Consider the following 22,407-nt stretch of genomic DNA (forward strand, 5'->3'; position numbering starts at 1 on the left):
GATTTTTCCACAAATCCACCATAACAATGTACACTATAATATTTATGTATTGACTGATTTGACATGACAAATCTGACAAACAAGGGAATTCTGTTCTCGAAAATACCGGTCTGGTCGACCAGTTCTGACAAATGGAAAGCGCCCGAAATTTCATCAAACGGCTAGAGCACGATAGAGCAAATGCAATTGAAACCATAATAACCACACAAAGTTTACAAAATAAACCTTTGTAGTGCTTATCGCCTATTTTGAGGGCAGGTCCTTGATATAAAGACAAAAAAAAAAGACTTCATAAATAGAACTATAACTGTCGGGGTTTATACCAAACAAAATACGAAATCTTCTATAACTCTCTCTGGCGGGAATAAACCTCACTCTAGAAGTTTTTCCATTTTAAAATAACTCCACTGTTCTTATTGACGTTGGTTAAAAAAGGGAGGTGAAGTTTCCTTTTTTTTCTGGAAACAATCTTGCATTTTATCAGCATCTTTTATCTTGCTTCTTCTGGCGCCAGCGTGGTATACTTAATCTGAAAAGTGTTTTTTTCTGATAACTAACCTGATTAAAAATAAGTGCATAAAGTCGGTACGATAATGTCAAGTTGTCGAGCCTAAATTAGTTACCACATACATCCATACAAGCTTATTCCACTAGTTCATATTCTTCAGTGGTTTACGTTACCTCATTTACGAAAGTCATTGAATGCTAAAAAAACAGGGACCTCTCCACCCCTTGTTAACTCGTTTATGAGCGACAATGCATCACACAAAAGTTGCTTTCTTATCAGGAAACTACTGAACGCTTTTATTGGTAAATGTCTTTAACAAGTGACAGTTTATTGTAGTTACGTAACAAAAGCCAGTAGTGGTGATCGCTTTGACCTTGTGGTATCAGTTTAAATATTTGATGCTTTGTAAACTCCATCCGGCAGTTGCTACGATCATTCATTGTGTTTGCTTGTTTGAAGCGTATAACCCTGTGAACTTAGTGTGAGATGGGGTAATCAGCATCCTGTACTGTCCAAAATGCGTCCAAACAATGAAGCAAATGATTATTTAAGATCTTTTAATCGAAATGTTTTGGGCACACATACCTTATTATTTTATTAAAAATATAACACAAACAGCGGTGATAAACATTATGAAAAATCGCATTTTTATAAACTTGACGTTTCGTATGCTAAGCTACATATGCTAAGCGTAGCATACGAAACGTCAAGTTTATAAAAATGCGATTTTTCATAATGTTTATCACCGCTGTTTGTGATATATTTTTAATCAAGTTACGATGGCCTAAAACCAAGAGTCTTATTATTTTACTTGTTTTATTTACCAGTGCCACGCAGTATTTTGAACTTTTGTTCTTGTGATCGTTGTTTTCAACTTTCGTAGAATGTCGAGTTTCTTCGGTATCTTTGGGGCTCAAATCTTTTCAACAGAATAGCATGCACTGTCATTGCAGTACAATCTACTTCATAAAATTGCGTTCTGAATCACTACTGATCCAACTGTGAGCGCTTATATGATATATTTCATGATTATGTGTGCTTGCCATGTTGCCGAAAGTTTAATTGTTTTCATATGTAAAATATGACATTGATTAATATTCCCGGAAACCATAAGCCAATAGTAATCACTGCTAGGTCTTTTAACATGGAAAAAACATATTTGGATGTACATATGCTTCGCAAAATGAAATCAAAGCTTACTGAACGTTTACCAAAAATTAATGACGGCTTGTATAGTAGACCTTTTTTTCTGGCACAGGATTATGGTTTTAACACAGGAAAATCCTCTAATGATCTGTAATCTTGATATCCTGCGAAGTTATGATTTATGGCGTCCTTTCTTTTCACGCACATCTCTAATCCATCAACAGCCATTTTAAGTCAGTTTAAAACCCCTCTATTTATATGCGGTATTACTTTGTTTTCCTTTTTCCTGGAGGTGTCTTGAAGACAGCCTTAGTTTAATTTAGGAGAGGAACGTTCATAAACAACGGTGTCCAAAATTTTAGGAATGCGTTCGACGATGAAAGTGCTCTTGGTTTTAAATTATGGGAAACTGCTGGACCCTTATGTTGCTACAACAAGCTGAAATCTGTGAAACGTAGCGTTAACCCATTGTTCTATTCTCTCTTTTTAACATCAGTTTGTATATACAGTAAGGTTAGCTTAAATTACTGTCTGCCATATGTACCCGAATTCCTCGAAATGTGTCCGAACGTTTTGGGCGTTAAGTCTGTAGCATTAGTAAGTTGTAATTGCCTTTCAGCCCGAAGGTTGTTTCATGGGGAATATTTTATTCAAAAGTCACTCTGGTGATGCACTCTGATAGAAGAAACACCAGGTAAATGTACCAAGCGGGATTTGCAAGCGGGTTTCCTTCTCTGTTCTCGCCTTACACTACCTATCTTGCTGGGTTTTTTTTTGTTTGTTTTTTACTATGCTTTCTTGCATATTTCTTACTATGCTATCTTGCTGTTATTTAATTTTCAGTCCTCGCTTTTCCTTTACTAGAAAAACCGTTTACATTTTGATTTGTTCTATTTGTAAATGGTAGTCAGCGTTTTTGTTTTGCTCGCTTCTTAATATTACATAGAGCGAGTACTACAACTCATCTCGGAACACAAATCGATTCCATCACCACGTTCACGACTATTGCAAACCCGATTTTTGCCGCTACCCCTATCCGATCTTTGTTCCCCGCACGGGAATAGGTAAGAGACTTGCTTTTTCTCCGCACGATTTAATGGTGTTCAACCCAATATCTCTTGGGCTGGAGGAGGCGAACCCCGACATTCGATCATTGTTAACCTCGCCACACATCTCCCACTTGTGCATGATCCATGACTAGGCTACTGATATGCGGCAAGCTATAAAGTCCATTAGAGGATGCCAACTGCGTATGTGTGGCAACTTGTGTGCACATTGTTGATGGAAATCCGCCGTGAAAATGTCTCACTGCTTCCCTGGGATCGCCACAGTTGCAGTAGTACGGTACAGATGTATTGATGTGAAAACAAGATGGCAATTCTTGAGGTTGTGTCACTTGATAGATGGGTTGTATGTACTCATCTTCACTTTCATAGTTGTTGCTATACACTGAGAGATATTTGCTTTTCTCCTTTCGATATTTGGCGCGTCTGTTTTTAAACCAAACCTAGAAATAAATGCATTTGTTTTAGTATAAGCTTGCAAATAAGCAGCAACAGCATATCAGCAGTCGCCATTTTGATCTAAAAAAAACGTTGCTTCGTTCCGCAACAGGCAACAGTTTATAAGTAAAGCCCTCTTGAGAGAAGTGCCAAACTTCCCTTCAAACATGAACAGTCCTCAATGGTTTAACCACGATAGCGCTCAAGCTGCCTACCCATCCCCCACCACCGAAGCTTTTGAAAAAAAACGTCACTTATGGGAATGGCTGCGGCAGGTGCTCTTACGATCCGTTCTGTAATAGAGGAGCCAGTTTAACGGAAATTACGTACAGTTAAGTAATGTGTTCACCTGAATCCTGCCTTCTTGCAGGTTGGTCTTTTCAGCAAGTTGTTCCCTGAGCTCTACATCCGGGTAATGGGTTTTACTAAAGGATTTCTCCAGGATTCCCAGTTGCTGGTGAGTGAAGGCTGTGCGCGTGCGCCGTGGTGTGCGGCGTGTTTTCTCTTGTCGAGCTTCCAGTATAACATCTAAACAGGAGAAAAGGTTTGGTTAACTGCTGGGTAGCGATCATGCAATGAATGAATTTAATTCTCTTCATCAAACGCACTTAGGACACTTAGGTAAGGGGAAAATTTCATGTGGTTTACCGGTACAATTGTCAGCAGCTATTGACCAATAAGGGCGCACGCATCATCACCTCCAGTCATTGTAAAAAAGAATCATAAATATAACTCAATCGTGTGTAACAAGCTTTTAAATTACACAGGGTAAGGCGCTGGTGAACGCTCGTTATTGAAGTAGAGTTATTTAGATTTTCTGCATGGGCGTAGTCAGATAGACGTTTATAAACCATGAAGCCCAGATGAAGCAAAGACTATCTCGCTCACACATTTGATAAACGTGGCAGACGTTAGCAGCTGCTAAAGTAATTTAACCAAATTAGATTAGACATTGATAAATATCCCTAGAAAATGCCTTCTAGAAGTACGATGGACTCCTGAAACTTCATTATGTAAGTCATAACTCAGCCAGTTTGTGGACTATGCATAAATGAAATTAGTGATCACATACTAATTTCCAAGTTGGATATATTCGTGTGCCAGAGATGCGAAGAGCAATTAGACATCCAATATAACGTTCATGCTGTAGGCCATGCCAACTTATCTACTAGTGTATTGAATTCCAAAATGCTTCGACTTCTTATCAGTTGCGTCGTGAATTTTAACTGCTGTTTTAACTTAATAAATAAGAATTTGTCAAGAATCAAGCTTAAGCTTTAACAACGTTCTTAAGCTTTTCTCGTATCAGGGGATTAACGTATTAGTACAGAATTTCCCTCTTTTGCCAGACCCTCGTGAAATTATGATTTATTACCAGTCTTGTTTTCCTGACAGCAATCTATCAGCAGCCATTTAGTCAGTTTATTTTAAGGTATTTGCTCCTGTAATTCACAAGATTAAATTGTTTTCATTCCCAAATGCGTGCCGACAGAAGCGGCGAGAGTAAGACAGTCTTGGAATTGCGCCGATCTATCCGCCACCGGCTGCGTCAGTCGACTTCTGAGGTTAATTTTTGGTTTGTCTTAGATTTGAACAGAGAACCCAGAAATTCTACCAACTTCCCCACCTTCCTTAACATTAGAACAGTGTAAACTATTACGCTTTCTCAAGGGCCAGAGATCTGCGTACGTTTTAAAGTCATGCACAAGACGGTATCGATTCTAGCGCAATTACACAGCAAATGTGTGTATCACTTTCCAATTTATTCATTACGAATGATTAATTGCTTGAAGCCAAGAGTGTTGTATGTCCATTTGACTTCAATCGCAGGAAGTCGCCTCTTTTTCACACATCGTCCAGAAACTTCCGCTTATTTTGTTAAAATACTTGTTAGTTTGTTTTGTTGTTGTTGTTGATTTTTCCTTGTCTTTATTTTAAACCGAGAAAAGATTTTAAAAAAAGGACAATTTTTCGACAGAAAAATATAACATATCCACCTTTCCGTCAATAAGAATCGAAAGAGATTTTCTCTGGTGACACTACAATAACAATTTATCGTGCATACTGAACGCTGACTAAACAGGCAGAAATGTTGCTCTAGCCAAAAATCACACATGCACAGATTACAGATGTCAGGTGATTGGGTCACTGATAACAAACAAAACTGAATGCGAAATATACCCGTTATACGAGTGCATGACCAAGAATGATTAGTACGTGCTCAGGGAAAATTGGCCTAAGATTCTCCTAGAAACCCTCTATTGCAATTTTGTGTAACTATATGACTCAGCTGCGAAAGTTTCTATGAGTTACCTTACTTCGTAATGGCACTAGAATTAAACAGTAGTTCTCCACCAAAGGTTTTGTTTTATCTAGATCTTATATCTTTTGCTGGCGCCAACTGGGCAAAACAAAAAGCCTTTACTTCTTTGATAAACACCGATTACTGGGAGGTCACGAAATTGGCAGGTTTTCCTTGAAATTGAAGAATCTTGATGTTTCATATTCTTATTTTTCGTAAATTTTCATCAGGAATTCTTAGGAATTATGTCAAATTCGCTGCCGCAAAGAGCAAGGGTATAATATGGATGTCAGTTAACCTTAGAAAGTCACTCCTTGGATCTCATGTTAACGAGAGACATTTGAGCTCGAGTAAATTGGAAAGGGAGCTCTTCACTCCTTGTTATCTTGTTTACATTAACTTTGAGTTTGAAGCCGTCCTATCACTTGGGCTAAAGTTAACAAGATCAATGCGATGCCGTACTATAAAGTTAGGTTTTACTTTTATGCGATTCAAATATGTTAAGCAACAGCATTGCTAATCTTCATATCAAGTATATCCTTGCGTTGTATTGCTATATAGAATAATGTTTACTACCTAATACGTTACAGGCTACACTATGGTCGATGTTTTTCACAGTTCAGTGTCGTAAGAGTGCATCTTGATGTTTTAACCCAGTAGACTGTCCAGTTTGATGTACAGAGTGCTCCATCTAATTGACTTTATAGATTATATTTCTTAGTACTCTTATAACAGTGTACTAACCGAGAAAACTGTTTTTATAAGCATTATTGTGCATGAAATACACTCTTAATATAATACTCGGCCAAACTACACCCCGTCGAGATATAGTTAGAGGAAAAAACTACTCTCGTCTTAATCTGCGTTGTCTGTAAAGTAATAGCCAAAAATGGTGCGTTTAACTTATTCCCAATGACACTGAAAGAATTAGCATGGATCAAACAGACTTACCAGCCAACTTCACAGCTAATGATAAGGCCTCATTGGATCTCGAGGGTTGAGTTTCTGTCACCTCTTCGACACTCGAGGAAGAGCTCTTCTTCAGAATGCTTTCTATAGAAAATGGATTGGCGTCCATGGACCGTACGTTCATCTTTCCCTGCAAATAGCACGACGTTTTGAATAATTTGCACAGACTGAGGGTGGCTCCCTATTAAGTGGTCCGTGAACTATAAGGTTTGCATCAGTCAGTGCACACTAGCCCAGTGTACTTTAGGCGATCGTGTGAGCTTACCAGCTGTTAATGTAATTACCCCGGCAGACTTGACATTGATAAATGTACCCGGAAACCGTCCAATAAAGGCCAGCAGAATGCCTTGTCGGGTCCTTTTTTATCGTGCATGGAATACACCGTGTGTGGTTGTGCTTTTCCAAAATAAAATCAAAACAACCTTCCCCAGATACCTAACGATAAGAGAAGATTTGAAGAACTGTTTTATTGATCTCCTTTTCCTTTCATCTTAGCTAAGCTGAATTTATGGTGTGCTAATGCTATTAAGTGGTCAATTAAACACCTTAGTTTTGTTTATATTCCAAGCCCTGATTGTGCAGGCGTTCGAACTTAATCAATGAACGAACGAAACTTGAAAGTATAGATATATTGCGAAAAAACGTGACTGGAACAGTTCGTTTGAACCCATACCCTGCCGAAATGCCAAAACCAACGCGTGGTCATCTTCAGTTTTGATCAGATTCCAAAACTTTCGTCAAAACCCAAAACCTATTACCCAAAATTTGCCAAGACTAAATTTTAGAAGGTTCCTTGTGTAACAGGATTACAACTTTATAGAACAATCCCCTTCAACCAAGATGAAGTGTTGTGATTTATGGGACGCGACGTTTTCTAATTCTGACAATCATCTATCAGCAGCCATTAAGATAGTTTATTTTAGGCATTTACTCCCCCGTTTTGCTGGATTAAATTGTTCCCATTCCTAAGTGCGTATTGATCGACCCTTTGTTGCGGTCTTCCGGTTAAGCACCCAGTATTCGTTTGCTTTTAGTGTTATTTAAGCCAAATATTTTCGCTAGAAACCCTCTCAACTAAAATATCTAAGCTAAGGGGCTGACATAGAGTCCATTCTTGGTCAAAATGGTTCAAAAACCAAATTGGGTTACCGTCTACTGACTACTTACCCTTCCCCTCTCCCACCCTCTGCTTCTGGGTCACATGACTAAATCTAAGATAGCTTAAGCGATTCATTTTGAAATTAAATGATCACTTACCACAATTATCATTAAAAAGAATACAAGTTTTTAATCCAAACACGTTTCTCGGCGACACTCTACGACGTTGGGTAAAGTCTACCTTTCGATTTACTCATTATGAAGCCCTGGTTAAATTGTCCCAACACTTTAATCTGACAACATGTGACCGTTTGACCAGGCCAAGTTAGCACAAGTTGCAGTACAACTAACAGAGAACCTTTGTCATTATGTTCCTTGTGATGATGGACTGTTTGTTGAGTAGTCTTTGGCGACCAGTGACAAAGATTGCGTAGTCTATCAAATTTTTATTATGTTCAGTGGTTAGTTTTTACCATCAATAAAACACACGAAATAAAACTTGTTGCCCTTCATTTGTGTATTAGGTCACTGTAGTCCAATTTTATCATTGCGTGCAAGAGCCTTGTTGTCTTCTGCTTCAATCACAGTTTTGACTCTGCGTCATAAGTCTTTGTCCGTGACTGAATTACCAGGGAAAATAGCATTAAATAGGATTAAAACCATGGTTAGATCCTAATCGTCGATTAACCCTAATCGGCTTTGGAACAACTGGAAAGTAAGATAATTAATAACCCTGTAAAAATAAACATACATTCCACACCTGGTTAACACACCAAAATTAAAATAACCTTGTTTAGGTAATTTCATTTAACTCAGTGCAATAACAGACGGGTCTAAAAAAAGATTTGATAGAATTTCTTTGTTTCAGCGTTAAATTGGTGCCTCGCGGGAGTCGATATTTTTGGAGTATACAATATAACAACTGTGCAAGGAAACGTCGACATAAATAACTGCGAATAGCTAGCAATTCAAAACTAAACTGGAAATAAAACAAATGAGGAAATGTATCTTCTAACCGAGTGCTGGCGAAAGTGTTTGAAGAATGTGGGAGAATCAGAGCCCAGGAGAACACAAATTTGCATGGGATTTTGAGCTTTTGGAGTGTATGTGGAATATTTATTGGCTATTACTGACTGTAACCTGTTTCAAGGATATAAGAGTGGTGAGAGGGGGTAGGCTTGTTATGGGTGGGGCTTGCTACAACCTGACTATGGACCCATAATCGGAGGGCCAAAAAAAGAGACACTGCTTTAGCTTTACGACTACCACAAAAGCTCCATTAAGCTCCCAACTCCCACCACCCCTGCTTAAGCCTCCTTTCTAATCAACCTGGGTTGTAGACGGTCTAAAACGCCGGCCGGTATAACAATTATATCGAGGATCTTGTGACACGTCCAGCTGCACGGCAGGCTGTTTCTTATAAGCCCCCCATCTCTATTAAGCACCCCCCCCCCCCCCCACCCTCTTCTCTAGATGTTAAATCGTGAAAACAAAGCAACTTGACGCTTTTCAATATATTCATTTAAGTCTGAGTCAGGTTTTAAGTTTCGCCCTCAAATATTAAAATTGGAGATACTTCTCTGATTAATTTTCCGAAATTTGAAATTAAAAAATTATAATTGAATTGGACTGACAAACTAGCAAGCTTTCCCTTTTGAATTGTTTTCTGGTAGGGGATAGGGTAACATATTTACATGTTAACGTTGTACTGAAAAGGAGTACAAAAAAACCAAGTTTGAGAAGAATTGGTATAGACACCAGTGAAGCATCTCACAAAATACATCAAGGAATACACATCTCCTTAAGAGGGCACGTATCACAAACACCACCACAATAATATAGCTTTTAAAGTTAGTTTACGTTTATTACTAATCTGCATGTTTTATAAAACTTAATTTCACGTACAATTTTTCAAACGGAAATATATTACGAAACGCAGTGGCAACGGGCTTAAATATATTACAAAGATGTGTATAAATATTTATAAATAAACATATTCCTCTAGGTTTAAAGGGTATCTGTAACTGTCTAGAGGGACTGTGTTAGAGTAAAGTATAGTATTGTAAGTATTGTATTATTGAGTATTGTATTCTAGTGTTGGCAATTGTGTTGCAACAAAAAGTTTAAACTAGATCAATGTGGCATTCACGCAACGTGTCTCCCTACTTTGGAAAATCGTTGCATGACGCGCCAATGACATGATGACACTAAGGGAACCATGGGTAGTATCCGTTGTAACATCATGTCAATGAAAACTATTTTTAGGTACCTATTTGAAAAGAGGATGAAGCACACAAAGAATAAAACGAAGAAAATGCATCCAGGATATAGAGATAATGAGTGGAGGAAATCTTTTATTTTTAATAGAAAAGGGAATAGAGTTGACAGCACCATTACAAACTAATTAAGCTATCCTCCCTATAAGCCTTCCCCGCCGGCTTATTGGGCCCTTTGCAGCTAACGGTCATATGGTAAAAAATCCCTAGGGGGTACTAGATATGACGGGGGGGTCCGACGGAGCTCATAGCGAACCCAAAAAATACATGAGCCTGAAGACACCCAAAAACCGCACAAATTTCATCCCAAAAAGTACAAGACCAGCACCCGACTGATTACACAAACAGACTAAGACTAAAAAAATACATGACAGACCGACCCAAAAAAATACAGAGGGTGTATTTCAACCCAAAAAAATACGTCGGACCTCCCCGTCAGGGCAACGTTTGCGCTGGGACATCCCTCCAGCATGGCAGATTTTTGTACCACGTGACCGTAAGCTACAAAGAGCCCATAAAGCTTTTATGGTAAGTCGGTAAAGTGAAAGTTACAGGAAAGTTACGTAGATCTACATGTACAAAAGATTATTATTTTATATATATATTTAGAAACACTCTCTGACGCTTTAATATTTATAATACATCTTTACTCAAACGGCAAGCATCACGCAATTTAAAAACTGAACTATTTTAATCCTATCTATAGTCGTACATTCCGAGCCGCTATATCTACTACGAACGTATAAATATATGCGTGTTACATCTTACAGCAAAGCCTAGATCTCGCATGAAGTTAATGAATAACTCCCATATTTGGATACAGTTGCTGCACCGTCAGAGGACACTGGTGGTAATTGACACTGTCATAATAAACCCATTCAGGTACATATGGGCTGCCATAGCCTGAAGGTAACCTTGGGTCAAGCTGAAAAGTCCTCGGGGAGAAGGACGATGAGATGTACGCAGAGCTCAGTGGAGTAGGGCGTGCAGGGATTACAGAACCGCGGTCTTCCAGATCTCGATCAACCCTTTGTCTCTTGTTTGGAGGGTGAGTTGGGGACTGGTGCTCGACCAGCGTGCCTTCTTCTTCCTGCAGATCATTATCCTCTCTGTTGTCATTCTTTTTCGTTTCCTGTTTGTCCTCGGATTCCTGGTCTTCGGTTTCTTTAGATCCCTTCAATTTGCGGTACTTGGCGCGGCGATTTTTGAACCACACCTAAAATAAAGGTAAATGTTAGCAAAATGGCCAATTCTTGGATTTCACGTGACGTCATCAAAATTTAAAATCCAGTGGGCCTTTTTTTTTTTTTGTTTTTTTTTTTTTTTTCCCTTTTTTGGGTTTTTTTTTTTTTTTTTTTTTTTTTTTTTTTTTTTTTCCTCCTTTTTTTTTTTTTTTTTTTTTTTTTTTTTTATATTAAATTCATGTCTCGTTTTGAGAAGCCGATGGTCGAGTGCAGAATCCGACCATTTTTCTTTTAACCACCCTCCTCATGTCCTATTTCAACACGGCTTTGGCCTGGGGCGGTGTTAAGCTTTTAATCTTCTTCTTTTAATCTTAACAGCTTCCAAAAGTATCGTGATCTTACTTCTCCTAAGCAGCCGGACATGTGAGGAGAACAAAAGAACTCGTACCACCAAGTCTGAACGCTTTTTTAAAAGAATGCACGTTCCACCTTGCAACAAAAGAGTTGGAACAGACAGCTCGTCGATAAGTCAATTGTTTACCCAGGCCGTATATTCTTCTGGGCTTCCTGAAAGGCTACTAAAATATCTGCTCGTACAGCTCGCTTCAAAGCAGAATGAGAAAACGATTCTCATGTTTCGTAAGTGCCTGGAAGCTTGAAAAAATGGATAAGCCTGAACGAATTTGTAAGCCGTACTTGCCTCTAAATTGGTATTCATTTCTAAGCCTATACATTTTATATAGCCTGGTCAAACTTGTTTATTTTATGCAATTTGGCTGCACATCGTTGCCAAGGCTATTTCTATGCAATTTAGGGAGGTAATGCGCAAATGATAGACTGAAATTTTGATCGTAATCCTTTTTAAAGTGAACTGTGTTGACACTCTTTGTCAGAGGCTGCTGCTCTTAAGCCAAAGCTGAAGCAACTAACATCCATTATATGCTGCGATTGTAGAATTCACTTAATCCTTTAAATCCCTTTGTTATTGCTTAGTCGCTAATTAAAAGACTTAGGCTAATCGAAGTTATTTTTGGAGTAAAAGCGTTCAATGTATTTCCCACAAAGGACCTAAAAATAGCACAACTACAAAATCTCATCGAGTAAGCAACAATTTTGAGTTCAGTTTCGTCTAGTATGCAAATAAGACTGATTTTTGGAAAGTAATAGAGAGCCGCAAGAAAAAAAAATAAAGTTTTAATTTGAGTTGGCATCTGCATTAAAAAACAGTCATGGGCTCGAATACTTTTGAAGACTCGGGATTTATTTCTAGGCTTTTTGCAGCAACTTTAACAGCTTCATATCTCCAGTTCACATGGTAATATTGCAATATTGTCTCATTAGTGAACAAGTTTAGTTAATGAGTTTTCAGTCATTGCCGAAATGTTTTCGTCCATTGGAAATACAATTGCTATTTACTAAAAGCGAATTAAATACTTGAGTTGGTAATTTTTTTCAGGTTGAGCTGTCTTTCTTTACATTGTTTTCTACAGAAACCACATCTCTATAATTATTGCTAATTTAGCGTTCTGATACACACCGCGGCCTTCTCCTCAGCTAGTAAAACTATCAAGTGTTCCCAAAACTGACCTGGATTCGTGATTCAGGCAGACTGGTGTAGGCTGCTAGCTGCTCCCGCAGCATTAGATCCGGATAATGAGTTCTGGCAAACGTCCTCTCGAGGGTCTCAAGCTGGAACTGGTTAAACGTGGTTCTTGTGCGTCGAATCTTCCTTCCCTCCATGCAGCTAACCTTCAGTATTATGTCTGCAGAGAAAAGCATGTTATCACATAAGGAGAGATAACACAAACAGTCAACATTATATATTCCCCTTTGCATTATCGATGTCTCATTTCACCAAAACATTGTTTGTCAAAAAACGACAACAAGGCAGGAAGTCGTCTACTTGGCGGATATTGCCTTGATGTATCGCCAAAGCCTCTGAGCTAACTTTTAAAATAACAGACGTGGCCCTCACTAACAAGAACTTTTAGTATTGAGCACTAAGGCTAGTAAAGCAGTGTCACTTTATGACCACCACAGAAGCTTCGTCTGTAGATGCCTAAGTAAAGCTTTAGATATACTAATCATTTTAACTAACAAACTGTTGTCCCAAACTAAAAACGTCCAGCCCAGCATCAGCAGTTATTCAGCAACCACTTGTCTCCGGTAACTCAGACTCCTTCCTTTACTAATAAACTTTATTTGTCAGTATCGTATGGAGGTTCCTTCCACGCTGTAAAACTTGGCGACCTTAGCCGCACTAATCTTGCTGCCCTCCCAACATCGTTTCCCATTTTGGGCCTGTCTGGTATACTACTAGTATACTTGATAAATACTTGACACTTAATTAAAAGGCAAGGCGATAGAGGGTCTTTGGAATACAGCCAAGGCTAACTACAAAGTTTGTCATCAAAATTCGCTTAAGAGAATTGGATTTTCGTTCAAGAATGTTCTGCTGTGACGATGAGGTCCTTTTCAGTCTCTTTCGTGAATTGCCCACACTTAAATTTGTTATAAAAAGTTAACTGACAAGCTGAAAATGAAGTTAGGCTATATGCAGTCTGTAGTCTGTCTGTAGGCACATCTATTCACATATTCCGAAGAAAAGGAGCTGGACTTATTCATGATCAAAACTGAATTGTAAGATGTGAATCAAAGAAAGCAATGGTGAGGTCACACTTTAATGGCCACTGCATGTACAGGTGTTACTTTTGTAATAAGTTTGTACAACTAAACCTGGTTAATCACATGGAAGCTATATGCTTTAGCATTGTTCTTGCGAGATGAATTTAGCACACTTGTTTATACAGTTTTTTTAATTCGGAATTGTGGTGGAAGTCGGAACAGCCTGTGATGTGACAGCTTTGCATTCAAAGCACCCTCCCTTTTGTTACTGTTTAGTTGTAATTTCCGGCGTTCTTTGCAGCAGCATAGCCAGACAATCAATGACTGATCGGTAATTATAAAGAATTTTGATGAAAAAGCTCTGTGGAAATACTTTTTGGATATTCAGTAGCATCCGAGTACAACTGTGTTTAGATGGAATGTTAGTCAACACCAGTTTTATTGCTTTGAATCGAGTAATGAATGGGAGGTTAGTGCCAACAAAATAAAACAGTGCAACATGAATATTTTACGCCGACGTCGCCTTTCTCAGTCCATTCGTTTCTCTATTTCGAAAACGGTATACTTCACGAAACCTGAATGTCAGCTCTCTACGAAGAAACCTGAATAAACATTACCCTTTCTGAAACTAACAAAGGATAAGCTCTTAGATTTATCAATGTATCTCGTCATAGATGAGACGATAACCCAATGCAATTAAGAGCTTTCTCTGTGCGCTATTTGTAAACCCAAGGGGCTGTCAGACAACGTATGAGATAAAAATAAAGAGACTAGCACTGTACACACAAATCGAACTGCTAATTTAAGTTCTCTCATCAAGTTGGAGCCGTTGTGTAAACTCCACCACCTGGAACTGTCCAGAACTCTAATTAATTGTTCCTTCCAGCCTGACAAAGTGTGCTAATAAATCTGATTAAGTGTTCTTGTGTTGACTTATCGTGCAACGAGCGAAAGCAAACAGAGCTTTATGAGTTTGTCAGAGCTGACATTTCCAATTAGGCACAGTAACTAGCGAACAAAGGCAAAAACCAGATCGTGATTAATGGGACTTTCGATGGATCAGTGCTAAAGAAATTGCGATATTAGGATTGCATCGTAAACAGGAGCAACGCCCTCGGAATTCGCGGCCCACATTCACCAAATGGAAGTTTTCCTAAATTCCACACTTCATAATCTGAGACAACAAAGTCATCGAAATACATTCATTTTAAAGGTTTTTTGTTCGTTTCGGAGACGTTAACAGTTACATTCAGCGCCCCAGAGGGTTGAGACGAATATTTAGTTTCTACGGAAGTAGCAAAGGCTGCTTTTTTTAAAATTTCCGTAGTACCATGATCAGAACACAAAAACTCCTCCTCCTGGGTAAAATAGTAAGTTAGTTGAATGGGGAGACTTTGTCACCTACAATATTGGCAGCCACCCGAAGAATAAACGAACTTCCATTTTACTCATAGGTATGTGCGGTTAACTTGTTGCGGTATTGCTTAGCAGATTAAGTCTTGTTTCAGGATACCGCTTAAACAATGTGTATTTCCGTCCAAATGCTTATCGGCTATTATGAAGGAGTCCATGGTCACGAATATACAATTTGTTTCTTTTTGTGTGGTGAACAACAAATTGTTTCGTGCTTCGTTGGATGGCACTCAGCTGAACAAAAGAAATTTTCCTGTGGTGTGTCAGCTTTGTAGTGAGGGTTTAAAATCTCTTGTATATAAAAGACCGCGGAAATTAAAATGAAAACGAAAACCCGAAGCGTGAACGGGGACAATGACAGGCGTGCTTTTTCACACGAGTCTCCGCGGATTACCAACTTACCACAATTAAATAAGACAACAAACGGACCATTTTATTTATATTTTTTGGTGATTTTCACCGTCAATTATAACCCTTTTAATTTCCCAAATATACTCATGAATACATCTTCATGCATGCTTATGACATTTCTCTCGTGAGTACGAAAAACGTTTGCGCGGCATTAAGGTTTTAATGGCCAAAATGAATCCAGTTGGATTGTAAGTCTTAAGATTTTGGTACAACCACATGGATAAGCTTACCAATAACACTTAATTTAATTGACTGGGCACGAAATGGTCAAACCCATGTCTATGAATTGCTGGCACTGCCTAAAGATTCCGATTTGGAGTAAAATACTGGCCTCGCCCAATACAACTCGACACTACTAGCTCCTGAAAGCTGCAAGCTTCAGTTGTTATGATGGAATGGTTCAAGGATTTCTTTTTAAGAATGAAGTGCGACTGAGACAAATTCCCCGGCTGGGATTCCAAAACGTCTGCCTGCGAGATTTCCTTCCCTGATGAACCCGAATGGCCGACAAGAATCTAAAAGTTTCCGGCAATCGATGATGTGCAAAACAAACTTGGCTTTCAATAAGGAACTATTAAAGAGAGAACCGTTCATGATCACTTAACACTGACTTAACGTACAACTGAGCCGAATTTTCTAAAACTTTAACCTTTCTTCACAAGGTGTCCTTTTCTAATACTTCGAAAAGAGACACTGAGACAGACTTTTGAAGACTCCCACTGAAGGTACAATACAAGCTTGACAAACCTGCCATTCTCTCAGCCAGTGCCAACGCTTCCGAAGTCGGTGCTATCTTCAGGATACTGCCAGCACCTCGTGTGTCTTTCAAGATGTTTTCAATAGAGAAAGGATGGCGCTCCATGTCTCAATCTTGCTGTATTCCTGCATGCAAAAGAAGTTCAAAAATTGATTGACTAGATTGTCATGCGGAAAGTGTTTTATCCGAAAAGAATGTTGTTTTAAGAATGTGATGAAAAGTTTGATAATCCTCTTAAGATGAATGTATTCCATTTGTTCCAACAGCGTTAAATTTTTGAGAAGTGACAATTTCTTTGTCACCTAACAGTATCCGTAAACTTCTTACAATTGCAAGCAAGATTCAAACACGTTTATTCAAACATGGCCACTCATCGTTTAGATATGTCCATTTTCAGCAGAAGATTACACCAACTCACAACTATGTAATTGATTAGTTTACGCCGGCAACGGCGGACAAAGCGATGACTCCACGATTTCATGTTTGAAAATATTGTTTGAAACCATTAGTCAAGATCATGATGTTTCACACGAGATTGTGTAAGATCGTGTAGTTTCTCAAGTAATAACACAACGGCCGACAATTTTTCAGTGTTCAACGGAGTGCTAGTATAGCCGCAACGATGGATATTTGTTTGTAAGTGGGCCCTTCAAGAAGGATAATTTCGATCAAAAGGCACTTGTAAATTAAATGAAAGCAAACACTTTGTTCGGGTTCATATGTTGAGTGCATCGTGATAAAGTGAAATAAAGTTTACCGTAATTACCTTGTAATTAAGTTGAATGGCTAACTGTAGGTGTCAATAGCACGTACCAAGTCCACGTTTCGGTGCTCCTTTTCAGTGTCTCAGTAAACTGGTAGACTATTACGTGGCTCAGTACCCCTGAATTTAAACTAACTGACTGGGAGTGGCCTAATGATAACATAATAAGCTGGCTGTCAGGAAACTGTCGTGGTAAATGATGGCGGCATGTTCATGAAGACAGCGTCGCGGGCATGTCTTTTTATTTTACTTCTGTGATTACAATTCGCCGAAAAGCGCGTGCGGAAAGTAACGCTGTGACTCGGTCATTGTCTGCAGCGCTTCGTGGCTTAATCGTGACGAATTATTGATTTTAACTTTAATTCGCAAAGTGGCGGAATATGGATGCCAACACGAAGATTTAATTTAGCGCTGGCTGAACGCCTGAAGGAGCACAGAGTTATGTTAATTCCTAGTTCAATAAGAAGCACGATTTCAGTCAAAAGAAGAGGACAAAAAGCAAATAACGAATTCAAACAGGGTAGGGCAACGAAATATTCTTACACGAGGCGTAGAGTTTTGGTAATGTTTGTCACTTTCTTCGCGCGACTGGCCGTAATCATTTGTTATAGCCAAAGTGTTGTTTAAGACTTTTAGGAAAATGATTGCTTTAGACTGCGGAAACATAAATCGTTTTAAGTGAACAATGCGTTCCTTTCAAGGCTTTTTGCCGATCAATGCGATACTCGCCCACATCCTGCAAGTGTAAATAGCTGGTTAGCACATCTCATTGTGTCAGCAAAAGATTTCATATTTCTGCCGGAGGATTACTTTAATTCTCTTATTAACCCGGGTCACGCATCCAGAGTGACGTCATGGCAAACTTGGGGCTTTTGGGAACAAACAAATAATCTAATTATGGTTAAATTACCACTTGTCTTCGAGTAGTCAGGGGCTCAAACGAGATTTCACTTCTATGCTTGAAACAACCCAGTTTTCCAACCGTGCGGGATTAAACGCACTTCAATAAAATGCAAACTTCGCCAAGCTTTTAATGGCTTAATAGCGAATTCACACTTTAAATGTTTCTTAAGCTAATCGGAAATACTTGATTTTTTTCCTATCTGCCCCCCGCTTGGTATTAAGAACATCGCATTATCTCATGATCACGTATTGCTTGTCACACTGTCTGATTGATTTATAAGAGTCCTCAGTCGCTAGTGTCCGTGGCAACCAGGGCTTTAGTCGTTTGCGGTTACGGTTGCTGATTCATAACAAGCGCTTACAGCCCAATGGAAATCCGTTTAATAGGTTCATTATTATCAGATTATATCAAAAGGAGGCAATAGGGTTCAATAAAAGAATTCATTAGTTCAACTTTGAATCGGTAAAATGGATCTAGGACGTCACTCACAAAAGACGAAACGCTTCGCGTGGCTATTAGGATCGTGTCGGTAAAAGAAATCCGCTCTTTCGGAATCGCGTGAGCTTGTTGAAGGAAGCAATTCCCGACTAAGCGAACAAAGAATACAATATAACACCTCGAAATTAATTTGTTGACCGACACTCTACGTGGAAAATTTATTTTAAAACTGTGCTGCGGGCAAATTAAATTTATAAATACCATTTTTCGGAGATTTTTTTAGAAGCGCCTCAAGCACATTTAGCCATTGTCATGTTCTAAATTAACCGTCTGCTTTGGCTAAGACGACCTGTTTTTCATGGGGCGATTTCTTATAATCTATGGTTAGATAGCAAACAGAACAAAGCCATATCGTTGAGATTGTGAGGTATTTTAATTTCTATTTGTAGGCAAAGCTATACGGTTACGTGCTCGATTGGAAGTGAGTATACTGTATAGGTTCCTGGAGGGATGCAAAAATAGATCATAACTTTAAATTCAATCGGCCACGAGTCTTCGCTCTTTGACTTCCTCCATTTCTCCAGGCGATGCAGCAATGTTTTCTATCGCCATCTATTTTCGAAAAGGGTAACTTCGGTATCCCAATTAATTGGAGACATTTTTTCCGGCATCAATTTCTTATATTTCCAGCAATAAATCATGAGGGATAAATGTTACGTGCAGTGTCCTCAAAGCTTGTTTTTCACTTTATCAGTGCAATGAGGCAAAGCATCTTAAAGGGGCATTTTCACGATCTTCATGTCTTCTATCGTTTTTGTGTAAACTATGCTAGAATTATGAGGGTGCACTCACTGATCAACAACATAACCTTTGAACAACAACAGAAAGGCATAAATTCATATCTCAAAGGTGTGAATAAACGTAATCAATGGTTTTTGAGCGATTTTCTTTCAAGTACCACTCTCAAACTTGAAAAGGACTTCCCGACGTTTTCAAGTTTTAGGAACTACTGTCCTATCAATCCGTAGCCGAACCACCTTTTAACAATTTTCGTGACTAGTACAGTACGTTTCAGCAAAGCCAGACAACTATTAGTGGATTTTCAAAATACGAACACGTTCATTGCAATTTCAAGTAGCACTAAATCATGATGACGATTTGCCTTAAAGTCGGTCGTTTCAAATCTCAAGATCGCGACCATCAAGTTAACTGGTTCTTTATAAAAGATTTGAGATCAATTTTCCTAAAAGATCTTGCCCTTGACCATTTTATATACTGGAGCTTTTGAATAAATGAATCCTTACTTGATATTCGGTTTTTTTCTCTTAGTAGTAGCACAAGAACGGTGAGAGTCAATGCAATCATTTAAAAAGTTGTTTCCAATGAAGCAAAAATATGAAGGATGAAAAAGATTAAACCGGTTTTGTCTGCTTACAGTATAATTCATTTTCTACGACCTTTCAACACTGTTTAAGTATTGATTGCCGGATCATAAAAGAGTTTGTCTCGGATCAAAAATTGAAAAGCAATAAAATTTTGAGAATCACGTACGCGCATACCTTTTCGGAAATGGTCGCAGGTGTTGGGAAACCCCAAATGCGTGACGTCGTTTCCTCCGTACGAAGTTGGGGTGGTTTGATGACTTTGCCACAAAAACCTACAAAGGGGCTTAACACTGTAAAAAGGTCGCCGCTTTCATTACACTTCTCATCGGTCTTTTTAGATTCCTTTCATAGTTTTGTCACCGTTGATAACAGTAGAATTACCAGAAATTTTCATCTCTTTTATTTCTGACACATATTCATCATTGAAACAAACTGATTATAAAGAGGCTTCTTCACGACCATTTCCTTGTTGCTTAGAATATAAATAATAAGTTAAATTGCAAGAAGTTATGAGAAGTTCGTGAAGAAACTGTTTTCGCATCGTATTAATTTATTCTTTTCACTACAGATCTGTTTTTTGCTTAATTGTTTCGTCATTATCAGACACTAAAGAGCATTTCCTGACACAGAAGCAGCCGTAGATTAAATTGTTGTCCCGATCATTATGAAAGAAATATTAAACTTTTAGCGTCTTTCAAAGTTGAAAATCACAAACTATAGGCAGCCTTCTAAATCCAAGCCACGCCGGCAAAATGCTTTAAACACCATTGTACTCAAAGCTTAATCAAAAGCCAGGGCTAAACGTATAAATAATCAGAAGTGGATTAAATCTAAATTGTTTCTTCACGCCCAACGGAAAAACAGTTGAACAAGCGGAGGAAGTTTAGCGGCAATCAACTATATTTACCACCAGAAGTGTAAGAAAACAATTGTGCAGTATATAGCGAAAAATTAACTAAGAATGAAACCCTGTTCTTCTTCTTCTACTTTATTACTCGGTTATTAGATCGTCTAAAGATTAGCCCCCTAGAGAAAATAGACATGTTTACAGTACTGTCTAACCCCTTGAACTCAAACATCCCACACGGTGATGGAAAATTAAACGGCCCAATTAGATGGGCACTTGTCGAGAAGCACAATGAGAACTTAAACGCTTCCGGAAGTGATACTAGTTTAAAGGATTAAGTGGCAATAATAAAGAAATTTAATGAAAGTTTCGTGTACGTTTCGTGTGTTTCGGCTGCGACTTAAAGAAAAAAAATGTAACAAATTATCTGCTTCTTGCTTTCAAGAGCGCACCATAAAACTTGATGATGTATGCTTGCATGACTGTGGGTCAAACGTGCTTTACCCAGCAACTATAAGAATCAAAGAATCTGGCTTAAATTTGGCTATATTTCTAAAAGATATAAGTTTACTAACATACGACAAGTTTGATACCCGATGCAATGTAAATACGCACCGTTATTTACAGACAACGATCTTAGAGTGAATAAATGTTTAAAATAAACCACGGCAGTGACAAAACGTCGCTTATGCTGCTTATGTAACGCGTTAATTACGAATAAAACGCTTATCAAACAAGGAATTTAGACAGTCTTTCATAACCGCGGCTATTCCGCAGAAAGTGTCACAGACTAAAGCCACCTAAGATTAAGAACAAAAACAAAACGTAACATGTTTGAATTCTATTGATCTCTTTGCTAACTTAGAAAACCTTCCATCTGGCACGTTTTAGAGGAAACACGTCAGTTCTAGTCCCTTTTCCTTCTCCTCGCGCCGACTAAATGCTAAAGTGATTGACTGGGTAAAATATACGCGCTAACGAAATAAAAGAATATAGAGGAAGTGACTCAAGTTGGAGTGAGAGTGGGAGTGAGACCCCAATCTTCTTGTGACCGTTTTATACAATGGAAAATAGTTTACGAATTCAGTGAAACGTTACTACTGACACTATAATAAAGTCTTTCATTTCAGTCTTCCCATTTGACTTGCCTTTTAGTTGGTGACCATCGCCTTTTAAACATATTTTCAGAGTTATAAAAAAGGGTTGTCTTGTCTTCCCCATGTTAACAGACTTGGTTTGCACACACATTTGGACCAAACATTAACTTAGGTAGCGTTTCTACTTTTTATGTTCTTTATTCGTTTCATGCGGTCTTGCGGCAGTAATCGTTTTTGACGCCATATTGGAAAATGTTTGGCGGAATTTAGAAAGCTGAGAGGATCTGGAGACGAATTGCGTTATTTCACATAAGAGCGCTTTTCACTGGAGAATCGAAAGCAATTCACGTTGTGATTGGTTCAAAAAACTCGGTTCTTGGTTCAAAAAACTCGCCACTTTCCCGACCAATCAGAAGTAAAACTAAAACCAATCGTAATTCGCTGGCTATTGCTTTGGTTTTTTGTTTTACGACACTAAGTCAAAACTCACTATTATAATAAAATTTTTCGTGAAAATAAAGACTATATTTTGACATGCATGCATGAAAGCGATCACACCAAAACGCAGAACCTGCAAAGTGCAGATTGCACAGTCTGCATAGTCTGTAGTCTGCCGTCTGCAGGGTCTGCGTTTTGGCGTGACGGGTATAAAAGGAAGGCAGCTCTTCAAGAGAGATCCGCATTACAACGAAGAATAGAGACGAAGGGAAGATCGGGATGTCCCTCGCTCTTCTCTGTTTCTCATAGCTTTCTTTTCTTTCATCTCTTTAGCACACACATTT

At 38.5% G+C, this 22,407-nt stretch overlaps 2 protein-coding genes across 3 annotated transcripts; both read right to left on the reverse strand.

Moving 5' to 3' along the window:
• Positions 1-2,062: 2,062 nt before the first annotated feature.
• LOC144655476 (uncharacterized) lies at positions 2,063-7,165 on the reverse strand. Its single transcript, XM_078515731.1, has 4 exons — positions 6,410-7,165; positions 3,506-3,684; positions 2,468-3,161; positions 2,063-2,404 (listed from the first exon to the last, which is right to left on the reverse strand). The coding sequence occupies exons 1-3, from the start codon at positions 6,549-6,551 to the stop codon at positions 2,811-2,813; spliced, it is 672 nt and encodes a 223-aa protein (XP_078371857.1). The 5' UTR covers positions 6,552-7,165; the 3' UTR covers positions 2,063-2,404; positions 2,468-2,810.
• Positions 7,166-10,188: 3,023 nt separating this feature from the next.
• LOC144655475 (homeobox ARX homolog alr-1-like) lies at positions 10,189-20,019 on the reverse strand. 2 transcript variants are annotated; one of them, XM_078515730.1, is made up of 4 exons: positions 19,856-20,019; positions 16,182-16,316; positions 12,573-12,748; positions 10,189-11,017 (listed from the first exon to the last, which is right to left on the reverse strand). In XM_078515730.1, the coding sequence occupies exons 2-4, from the start codon at positions 16,294-16,296 to the stop codon at positions 10,595-10,597; spliced, it is 714 nt and encodes a 237-aa protein (XP_078371856.1). In that variant the 5' UTR covers positions 16,297-16,316; positions 19,856-20,019; the 3' UTR covers positions 10,189-10,594. The 2 variants fall into 2 exon arrangements, with proteins under 2 accessions (XP_078371856.1, XP_078371855.1); XM_078515729.1 differs by lacking the exon at positions 19,856-20,019 and adding an exon at positions 16,958-17,369.
• Positions 20,020-22,407: the final 2,388 nt, after the last annotated feature.

This window comes from Oculina patagonica, chromosome 5, assembly GCF_052425735.1.
Source record: "Oculina patagonica isolate OP01 chromosome 5, crgOcupat, whole genome shotgun sequence".
In the NCBI taxonomy this organism is placed as follows: Eukaryota; Metazoa; Cnidaria; class Anthozoa; order Scleractinia; family Oculinidae; genus Oculina; species Oculina patagonica.